The 11,964-nt window shown below is 35.8% G+C and overlaps 1 protein-coding gene across 1 annotated transcript; it reads left to right on the forward strand.

The window, feature by feature from the left end:
• Nucleotides 1-565: 565 nt before the first annotated feature.
• LOC127791245 (uncharacterized) lies at nt 566-5,203 on the forward strand. Its single transcript, XM_052321107.1, has 6 exons — nt 566-863; nt 1,501-1,654; nt 1,762-1,873; nt 2,992-3,106; nt 3,408-4,454; nt 4,679-5,203. The coding sequence occupies exons 1-6, from the start codon at nt 858-860 to the stop codon at nt 4,847-4,849; spliced, it is 1,605 nt and encodes a 534-aa protein (XP_052177067.1). The 5' UTR covers nt 566-857; the 3' UTR covers nt 4,850-5,203.
• Nucleotides 5,204-11,964: the final 6,761 nt, after the last annotated feature.

An 11,964-nucleotide genomic window follows, 5' to 3' on the forward strand; every position in this document is an offset into this window, starting at 1 on the left:
ACTCACGGAAGCATATGATAATGCATATCCCGAGGAATCAATCATCTGACAAGACCAGTCCTCTCCTCACCCCCACCTTGGAGTTTGCTCAACTTTCAAATTGAACTTGAAATTGAAATTGACAAACAAAAGGGGGTCATTTTAAATTGAATTATATAAGATTTAAATTAATATAAAAATATAAGTTTAGTCATATAATTAAAATAAATAATTACGTAAAAAATAATAATAATTTTGTTGAATTAACCATAATAATAGTTTGAGATAAGAGTTTTCGTTATGATAAGAGGGGTGAGACATTAATGCTTAAAATGGTTTGCTCGAGTTAAATTAAATGATATTAATATATTAAATTTTATGTTATGTCATTATAATAATTATAGTAATAATAATATTAATTATGATAAGGGTAACGTTGAAATAGGATTTTGTAATAGCGGCCGGCGGAGGCGGTCTCCACAGTATTGCGCCATCAAATGGCATATTCGTGATTATGCTTATTGTTGTTGTCAATTGTGAAAGCGATTCAAATCCTCGCTTCCTTCCTTCCATAAATGAAAGTGGAGCGAGAGAAGAAGCATCACATCACTCCGTCGAAATCACAGATAAACCAAACGCAGGCCAAGTCACTGTCGTCGTCTCATGAACGAACCCCGTTTCCCCCCACATTTATCGCGCACCCCTCTCTCTCTCTCTCTCTCTCTCTCACGCGAGCTCTGTTACTCTTTCCGGCCATTATTGGACCGAAGGATGGAATAAATTAACGCAAGCTGCCACTGCACCTCTTCTTCTCCTCCTTCAGCCTCTGCACTGGACGTTTCTGCGACACATCTACTGGAGCTCTTTTTTTCGGCAAAATGGCGGTACGTTCTTATATTTGATTCGTTGAATCTCTCTTTCTGTACACACACATGTATATATTATGTTGATGTGCGAATGATCTGAGAAATAGCTGATGAAGTTTGACTGAAGTTTACGGTAGGCAGAGAGAGAGAGAGAGAGAGAGAGAGAGAGAGAGAGAGATCTCGTTCGCGATAGTCAACCAATGGTTGCGACTTTGGCATGTCGAGTTTGTAGTTTTCGGTCTTCATTCAGATCTAACGAATCGGATGAATGCGGAGTGCCTTTGGTGTTCGAATGTCTGTTTCTGGACTAGGATTGTGGAGTAAAAACAATAAACAATGGGATGGAATAGAAGAGAAAATGAAAGGACTGAAGTTGAATTTATTTGTTTTTTTTATTGGATTTGGAAGATGAAAAGAAAATGATCAGATTTTTGTAAGAAAAAAAATGTGTTTTCTGCTTTGTTGTTTGTGCGTTAAAGAGTAAGTTCATTTTCCTCGACAAATCCTCTGTTAAATGGTAGCCTTTTGAGTTTGTAGCCATCTATAGATGAATACATAACCAATATCTATGTACATATGTAAATTTGTATTGTTTAGCTGAGTTGACATTGGGTAATGATTTAGCAGTTTGATGGTTTGGGAATTGCAAATGCAGGCATCTGTGCAGTGTAGACAACAAGAGAGGAGCCTTGGGATGGTGATGAAAGAAAAGGATGATGATCTAGATTTGTTCCTTGAGATGCAGAGCCGCGAAACGGAGAGGAACAGCCTTCTTCTCCAGAGCTCTGATGATTTTGATGAACAAATACGTACTGTACATAGTGAAATTCAATTGATTCTTGAAATTGAACTTCTCCTCGATGTTTGGGTAGTGTACTATTTGAATGGATAGATTAATTGAAATTCTTGGGTGCAGATTCCAAACAAGAAAGCTCTTCAATATCTTATAGAACATCTGCATTGCCTGCAAGCCAAACAGCTGCCAATGAGCTTCTGAGCTGTGAAAATGATAGAACTGATTATGATTGGTATTGAAAAACATTTTATTAGCTTCCTGCTTTATGCTCGAATCTTTTAGTTTACTTATGATTTGGTGCCCCAAAACAAATTTATTTTTTTCATCACGCTCATCTCAAATTCGTTGTGCGTTTACAAGTTATAAAGTTAATTTACATCCCCCAGAAGCTGTTCGGGATGCAACAATAAGAATTATTTGTTGGAATCCAAATATTCTCTGAAAATGGTTGTTAAAACAATAAGAGAGTAGCAAAAAGTGTCATTTGGAGGGAGAAGAAGTTTTGCCAATGTAATTATAATGCATCTTTTTTGAGAGAGCGGTGGCGTTTATATGCTTAAAGATGTTTATATCAACAAGAGTTTACATATTCATTGATCCGATTGCAGTAATTGCAAGCAGTCTATTTATCTTTCAAGAACAAAATTATATAAAAAAATTTAGGTTGTATGTTGTGCTTTCTTGCTAAAAAAATCTCAGAATTTACTATTAATGTCTTAGCTTATCTTTGCTGGTTATCTAAAAGTTCAATTCTAATTTTCTCCATTGAGGTGTGCCCACTGTTCTCACACTCACAGCTTATGTCAGAATTCTTTCCTTTTGGTTTCTGTTTACAAATAATCAACTAGTTTTCTTTTTTTCCCCCATTGAGTAAGAAGGCTATAGTTGTCACGAATTGATGACGGCATATCTTGCTAGATAGGGAAGAAAATTCTATTGAAGCATGTCTTTGCGTTAAAGTGAACATCAATGTGTGAACAAGCAGCCTGCAATTCCCCCCCTGAATTTTATAGTACCATATTTCATTGAAGTTGCAAAGTCATTTTATTTAATGAACTATATTTATTTTTGAGCTATTAGGATTTTTCCCTCTTAGCTGAGGTGTATATATATAAATAGTTGCATATGATACAATGCTCTTACTTTATCCAAGCTTTCAGATTCTATATGTTGGTGTATTCTACCAAAATAATGTCTTACTCTTTGGTGATCATCTGAAGTCGTTGTGTAATAAGGGTTATATACATGAATAGTTGCATATGATACAATCATCTTGCTTTATCCTAACTTATAGTTTCTGTATATAATGTCTTACTGTTTGGTAATCATTTGAAGTTGTCGTGTACTCAGGCTTCTTACACCACCTGCTACCCCACCATGTCCTTCATTAGAGATGGAATCAAAGAAAACTGCAATGAAACAGATAGGGATTTCAAATGGTCGTCCTGTGGCCCCAATATCTGTGGTGAGGGTTTCACTTGAACTGAGTTTTTGAACTTTTGAACTTGTCCACTGGTGTTTTTGAGCATGGCTGCAACTGACTCGTTAAGATTACTGTCCTAGTCTTTCAGCATAAAGCATATTGATATCTGAAATTGCAGTTCCTAAGCTTACCGTTGCTATTAAATGTTTCATCTTCTTCTTCTTTTATTGTTTATTCATGAGATGGTTGTTGGTTTGATCCTAATTTAGTTATACCATTTAGCTTGTTTCTTTTTTCGTTGTATTGCCAACTCATATTGCCATGACCTCAACTTGGATTGCAGTCAGATAACCAACCTGCAGAACCTGCTTCAAGGAATAATCAAACTAGGGAGCTTATATCCACTTCAGTTGCTGCAAATAGAAGGCCATCATCATCAGGAGGCTTGAAATCAAGTGCTTCTAGGTCTGCAACACCAACTGGAAGAGCCACATTGCCTGCGAGAGCAAAGTCCTCAAGGCCTTCCACACCTACTTCACGAGCTACTTTACCTGCTACAACAAAGCCTTCCAGACCTTCCACTCCAACTTCACAAGCTAGATTAACCTCAGTAGCAAAGCCCTCAAGAGCAGCCACACCTACTTCACGAGCAACATTGCCTTCCCCTAAGCCTTCTTCTCCTACAGTGAGATCTTCAACTCCAACAAGACCAATGGTCCGCTCTTCTACACCAACTGCCAGGTCATCCGTACCAGCAGCTTCCAAGTCCACACCAAGATCAGCAACACCAACAAATCAGTCATCAACCCCTTCTAGTGTTACTAGCATATCAGGTCCTCCCAGTTACTCCTCTTCTGTGACAAAGTCAGGTCCCAAAATTTTGAAAAATCAGGTGCCATCACGTGGTACTTCTCCAACAGTGAAGTCTAGGCCTAGGAAACCCTCTGAAATGCCTGGTTTCTCACATGATGCCCCTCCGAATTTGAAGGCACCAGTGCCTGGAAGGCCAGCTTCAACTTCTAGGAGTAGACCAGGACCAACTAGTGCTCAATACTCTTCTACTGTGTCTAGTTCTATTAGAAGACCAAGACGGCAATCATGTTCTCCTTCTAGAGGACAGGCCCTAAATGGTAGTGCTAATAACAAAGGAAACTCTGTGCTGTCTCTGAGTAGAGGACATTCCATTTGTGGTGATGATGTGAACCCTGTTTTGATTGGAACGAAGATGGTTGAAAGAGTAGTAAACATGAGGAAATTAGCACCACCAAAGCATGATGACCATTTATTTAAGAATAGTAACTCCTCAGGGAAGTCTTTGTCATCCCAAGAAAATTCAGGCTTTGGGAGATCGCTTTCCAAGAAGTCATTAGACATGGCTTTGAGGCATATGGTATGTTCCCTTGAATTACCGTTGATTACCCTGAATGCTTGGAAATATAACCATATCCCTTACACATGCATGCTAGCATTTTGGATATTTTGCATATAGTTTTCACATGCATGCCACAGTTGGAACTACGAACATATTTTTTGTGCCTACGAGAATGATAAAATGCTATTCATATTCTAGCATGTTTCCAGTCTTTTTCTGATGCATCATTTCCTTTTGGGCAGGATATAAGGAGAGTGACAAACATTCCAGCTTCTTCTGTGTACAGTGTGAGATCGGGATCAACAAAAAGCAGGACAGCCAGTGTCTTGGACTCTCCTCTTGCCACAAGTAGTAACGCCAGTTCCGAGCCAAGCATCAATAATAACTCTCATTGTTTAGATGGCAGTGACTAGATGAGAATGAACTTGGCAATTAGAGAGATCAGTCCTTTCCTACTAGCTGCCTGCACGATAACTGATCCATCGGGACCTGTCATGCTGTGATATAAATTGGTATATGTTTATTTCCACGTGTTCTCTTGTTGCTTTGAAAGCCCAATTAAGAAGAAAGGGAAAGAACACTTGTTCTGAAAGGAACTGACCCAGAAGGGCATCCCATATTTTTCACTAATCTTGCTGGAAAAGTTCTTTTACATATATTTTTCCAGGTTGTTGAACCTCTTATCTACCTGCTGTTACTGTTCTTCTAATATGAATTTTATGTAATTAAAATGTGACAGCTTAAGTCAAAGCTCCCTTCATGAATAAGATGAGTGCGGTAGTGGTAGCATCTAGCATAGGCTGTAGGGTGAATCTTGTGCACCATGGTGTGCAACAATTATATACTCTTTTCTTTTGCCTTCACCATGATACAACTCTATAGACATTTCAAGTCTCTATCTGGCCTTTACTTGCTACTTATGTTTCAGTGGGTTTGAAGAACAGGTAACTTGTGCAAGGAGTTTAGCCATCTGAATTTGCTTCTTTACCCTATCCTTAGCACCATCAAAGTCATGAACTTGAACTGTAGAAGTCAGTTCAACCGTCCAAATGTTTAAAAATGTTCAGCTGTTTTCAGATGATCGATCAATAAACGCCTTAGCATGAATGTGGCCAAGAGTTCACGTTTCATCGTTTCTCTTTTGTTGAATTTGGCATCTCTGGAGAAGTTGACTTTACATAAATTTGCTGTTGTTTCAAAATACCCATTTCCCTATTTTTATTTCACTTTTGGTATTTTAGGAAGCAACTCTGGCAGTTCACCATAGTGACTCTTTCATTTGATCTTTCCATGTATTCATAAGCAGCATGAGCATTAGGACGATGGAATCTTCATCCCAACAAAGCCTCTTGATTCAGGAATTACTCTATTCTGTTCTGTTTGTAGAGACACGTTATGTTGCCCGCGCGTTGCCGGACGTAGGGGTGAGCATTCGGTTTAACCGAACCGAGCCGGCCATTTTTTATCGAACCGAACCGAACCATTTTAAAATAGAAAACCGAACCGACCAAACCGAACTATTATACTAACCGATTTAACCGAATCCGAACAAACCGACAGTAAAATTCACTTAACCGAACTGAAAAATCGAACCGATTATACACAAGAATAACTGAAAAAATCGAATCGATTATACCCAAAACCGATATAATCGAAATCCTACAAACAAAATCGAAATTGGTGAACAAATTCTTACAAACAAAACAGAAGTTTGCAGCCAAAAGTTTTCCACAAAAAATTGACAAGTTTGTTGGAAAACATTGCATCTAAACATAAAAATCATCAACATAAGTTGGCCGAAAACCATTACATTTAAACATAAATCATAAACAAACATACCCCCATTGCATCTAAACAATAAACATAAATCATCAACATAAGTTTGCTGAAAAACCATTGCATATAAACATAAATCATAAACACACATACCCCCATTGCATCTAAACAATAAACATAAATCATCAACATAAGTCTGCTGGAAAACCATTCCATATAAACATAAATCATAAACAAACATACTTCCATTGCATCTAAACAATAAACATAAATCATCAACATAGGTTTGCTGGAAAATCATTGCATATAAACATAAATCATAAACAAACATACCCCCCATTGCATCTAAACATAAACCATCAATGTAAGTCTGCTGGAAACTAAGTCATGCAATGTGACTTAACTACAAACAAACAAATCTTCATTTTATATAAACATCTAAACAAACAAATCTTCATTTTTGTGTTGTCCTCAACATAAGTTTGTTGAGTTTGCTGGAAACTAAACCTTAACTACAACTCTACAAGCATTTTGACATGCCCCTTCCAAAATTTGATCACAAGTTGATAAAAAAATTTTGTACTTACCTTTGAGTACAAATTTTGAAGCAACTAAATACATAATGACGTTAGAAACTTAGAATGTTATCGGTCCTCCTCATCTCCTTGCATCTAACCTATAAAAAAAGTGGAGCCAATATATGTTAGTCCATGAAGAAATTTGTTCAAAGCAATTCCATTTCAGAGTACACAAATAGAAAGGTTGTATAAGTACTTTTACCAATATATGTTAATACCCATGAGGATAATTAGGTTGATATTTTTTGCACCAAACGAAATGCAAATGTTGAACTCAAGAACAATGGAACAGAAGCCCATTCATTGCAATTATTAATTGTATGCACCACACAAAATATAAAATATATACTTACAAATATAAAATATATACAACTAGAAAGTAGAAAACATATATACTTACAAATGCACGAGATCTTCAAAATCGGAAATCTAAATTTTCATATTGGACGTTGAGCTGCTGCTTATGATAACCTTTGACAATTCTAAAAGCAATATGCAAAATGAATTAGTTAATATCAAAATAACATGTATTGAACTAACTCTTGAGTGAATTTAAAAGAGAGTAAAACTGAGTTTTACCTTCTTCAAGTTGTTCAACATGCTCCAAATCTTCTTCAACACTTATTGGGGGTGGTAGATGACCGAAGCCAATATTGCGTACAAATCAAACTTTCAACCACTTTAGGAGATAGAGAGCTTCTAAATGGATCAAGACTCGACCCCCAGTGCTGAATGCAGACTCAGACGGAACAGTAGAAACTGGAATTGCCAATACATCTCGAGCCATCGAAGACAAAATAGGAAATCTATGACAATTTGCTTTCCACCATTTCAAAATGTCAAATTTTTTAGTTGGAGGCTCACACACTTCACTAAAATATTTATCCAATTTCGAAGGCACAATTGTATGTCTACTACCACTGCCACACTTATATTTTTTGAAGCGAAAAAAAAATGAGTTTTCAAAGTCGTCCTCATCATTCGCCACAACAATTGGAGTAGACACTTCAGATGGCTTTCTAGCATCATCTCAAGATCCCAACTTTTTCTTATATTCCTCATATAAAGCATGTAGGAAATTTTTTAATAATAAAACTACACTAACTCCTCTCTCACCTTGATACATCTCTTTCAATACATATTCCATATATTCTAACTTGTACCTCGGATCAAGCACCACAACAATATAAATTAAGTGATTTGTTTTATGCGGATCCCCCCCAATATTTATCAAACTTTCTTTCATTTTTATTTATCAAACTTTCTACCATTTCAAAATCGTCACTCTCCAACCACCCTTGTAAGAGACAATGCATCTTACCAAGCTCATGAAAAGATGTGTTGGAGGTGACATATGATGGACTCGATACTCGCAAAGTTAGCTCATAAAAATGTTTCAACACTTTGACAAAAAGTCTGACCTTATTCTAATCCTCTGCCTTCGGTCTCCCATCTATAGTAATAACATGGTTCTAATCCTTTGCCTTCGGTCTCCGATTCATTTAGGTTTTTCAACCTATTTTGTACAACCAGATTTATAATGTGAGCCACACAACTCATATGCAAATATTGCCCATTTATAATGCTAGTATCTTATTTGCCATTTTTTTCTTGAAATTAGCCACAACAACATCATTTGAACTAGTATTATCCATGGTCAAAGTAAAAACTCTATCAAGTTCTCGTCCCATGAGACATTTCTCAATTGTCATAGCAATGACATCACCCTTATGACTAGAAATTGGACAAAAGTTTAAGATTTTTTTCTTTAGAATCTAAGTATTGTCAATATAGTGCGCTGTCAAGCACATATAATTCATCATTTGAATTAAAGTCCAAGTGTCAGTGGTTAAGCAAATTCTTTGACAAGAATTTTTTAACTCATTCATCATGTTCAATCTCTCTTTATTGAATAACTCAAAACAATCACGCGCCATAGTCCAACGTGAAGGAAACCAAAATTTTGGACAAATAACATTCACAAAGTGTCTAAACCCCTCACGCTTAACAAAATTTAAAGGTAGCTCATTTACGATCAGCATACGACCTAAAGCATTTCTTACGAGCACTTGATCAAATTTTCAATTAACCACTATAGCAACATTATCACCACTCTCTTTCTCACCCCCTATTGTAGTTGATTGAAAATGTAATTCCATTTGACGAGATTCTACAACATGGGGGTGTTTCTTACAATTTCCCATATGATTCCTTAAAGCTGTAATCCCATTTTTTTTGGGATCACAGTGAAACTCCTTAGAACAATAGTTGCATCTCCCTTTAATCTCACCATCTGAATTTGTAAACTTGGTAAAATGATCCCAAACCTCTGACCTAGCTCTTATCGGTTTTCTCTTTGCCTTCCTAAGTGATGTTGCACGTCTATCATTTTTTAGTTGGCTATCTTGGATTGGTGCTATTGTGCACGTGATTTTGAAAAATATATGTTTTTATTTTATGAGTGAAAAATATATGTTATTTGTCATGTATTTTTTTAAGTATGACTTCGAACAATTCAAGCCTTAAAGATCCATTTGACTATATCATCCCGTTTTATTTTTATTTTTCAATAATATATATTAATGATGTACTTGTCTGTAGTGATTTTCTCAATAAGCATTAGAATAATTCAAATACATTTTTTCATATCATAAAAAAGAATGGTTTTGTTATATCAACTATAAAAATGCAATTGTTCCAAACAAGAATCAAATTTCTCGGTCATAACATTGAAAATTGAACAATCATTCCTATTGAGAGATCTCTAAATTTTGGAGATAAATTTTCAGATGAGATTATTAATAAAACCCAAGGATTATTAGGTAGTCTCAATTATGTTTCTAATTTGTATTCAAATCTTGGAAAATTGTGTAGACCTGTATTTGGTAGGTTGAAAAAGAGTCCTTTGACATTACATGCTTTCCTTTACATACATCTCCATTGTTAGGATTATCTAAAAACATTTTAAACACTTACCTTGTCTAGTTATATGTCATCTGAAGTCACCAAAAATTATTGAAACTGATGCATCTATCTAATATAAGATATGGTGGCATCTTGAAACAAGTCATTGATGGTCATAAACATATAATCCATTATCACTCTGGTACTCGAAAAAATGCCCAATTAAATTATGTTACTGTTAGAAAAAAGTTTTATCCATCAAATTATGTGTTGTGGAATTTCTAGATGATTTTGTTAAATCAAAATGGATTGATGCCATCATGCCAAGAAGAAGTCATTTAATTAAAACCAAAATAAAATCATAATGAAAAAATCAAAAATAGATTAGTACAGTGTACACAAAGACAAAGTTTAATAGCATATCAAAAGATTCAAAACAAACAAAAAAACCAAAATAAAACCAAGAAGAAATCATTTAATTAAAACCAAAATGAAAAAGAAAAAACCAAAAATGGATTGGGACAAACAGTGTACACAAAGACAAAGTTGAGTAGCATATCAAAAGATTCAAAATAAACGAAAAAACCAAAATAAATGAAAAAATACCTAAGAGTGGTGGACGCGGACGGACGATGGACGGACAACATACGGTCGGGCGGGTCAATGACTCGGCGTTGGCTCTGAGCATAACCAAGAACAAAGTTAAATACCGGAGAGAGAGAGAGAGACGCGAGGGCTGATCAGAGACTCACCTGTGGCTGTGTGAGTATGTCGATGTCTAACAAAGGCGACGGATGGGCCCGGACAACGGAGGTGATGAAGGAATTGACTATCGAGGGCGACGAAAGATGGCTACGATGATTACGACCGGGGTTCGAAATGGGGTTTCTGGGTTAGGGTTAGGGTTTTGCTCTCTCTCTCACTTTGAACTTGGGAAAGCTAAGGAGATCGATGAATGGCGTGCGGATGAACCGACTATGGGTCTAAGGCAGGGTGAGGTCTTAACACAAAACGACGTCATTTCATATATCGGTCGGTTCGATTTTTTCGAGTAAATAGCCGAGCTACCCGAACCTCTAAATTCCTAACCTTTTAACCGAACCGGTCACTGCCAACCTAAATAATCGAATCGAACCGATCGGTTCGGTCGATTTAATTTGGTGGGTTCAGTTAAACCGAAATAATGCACACCCCTAACCTGACGTAGGCTTACAAGGGGGACCCACACCCCTCAATCAATTTTCCCAGCAACAGAAAATTTTCCTCAATTTGTGAGTTCATTCCAGCATTATAGAGGTGTCAACTTCACATCCTAACAAATGACACCGTAATCTCACCAACACTACTTTTTCTCGTGATTTGAAATCGTGATGTTATTAATATGAGGTTGCTTGACGATTGAATTTAGTTGACTTTGATCTCATTGAGGATTTGATATATATATATATATATGGTTCTGGTTAATTACCCATTCAGGCACCTCGACTAGCAACATGTCGCGTATAGAATTAGTTTTCGAGATAAATTTTGAGGCCACAACGTAAACACACGTTCATGGAATGGAGCCAATTTCTGTCAAGAAAGTCAAAGAAAAGCGCTTGAAGTTTGAGTCAACCTTATACCAGCTACCAGGCTTTGGCCTTACTCCTCGTAAATGGGTGCTTAAAATGAACAACGGGGGTGCGAAAAAAGACATTTGACTTTATCAACACCTACCTCACTGCCCCCTCCCAACTCCAAGATACGCTGCGGCAGGTGAGACATTAATACCTTCCATAAATATTTAGATGACTGCTACATTAAAATAACAAAATCAAAAGCCACTTTATACATTATATTCACAAATAAATACTTATTTACAAAAATTCATAGATGAATTTGAGTTTAAAAAATAAAATAAAAATGTGATCTCGAGTGTCACTTATGATGTAAGAAAATATTTTGGGTGCTGTTTCTGTATTTTTAAAATCGAAACATCTAGAAACATTAAAAAAAAATCTTACGAGATCGTTTTATAATATTAAAAATATATTAAAAATGAATTTCTGTTCAGGAAGAGATTAGAGGTGAAAAAATTTCTCCTATATTATACAATATAAAAATATAGAGAATTTTTTTAATAGAGAATTTTTTATATTAAAAATTATATTTATAAAAAAATTCATATATTATTTTCATTTACACATTTTCTTTTATTTTTATTTATTATTTTTTTAAAAAAATATCATTTTCCATTTCACATGATATTCATTTCTCGTTTCTAATTTTAT

The sequence above is a fragment of the Diospyros lotus genome, chromosome 14 (assembly GCF_014633365.1).
Source record: "Diospyros lotus cultivar Yz01 chromosome 14, ASM1463336v1, whole genome shotgun sequence".
NCBI classification, from domain to species: Eukaryota; Viridiplantae; Streptophyta; class Magnoliopsida; order Ericales; family Ebenaceae; genus Diospyros; species Diospyros lotus.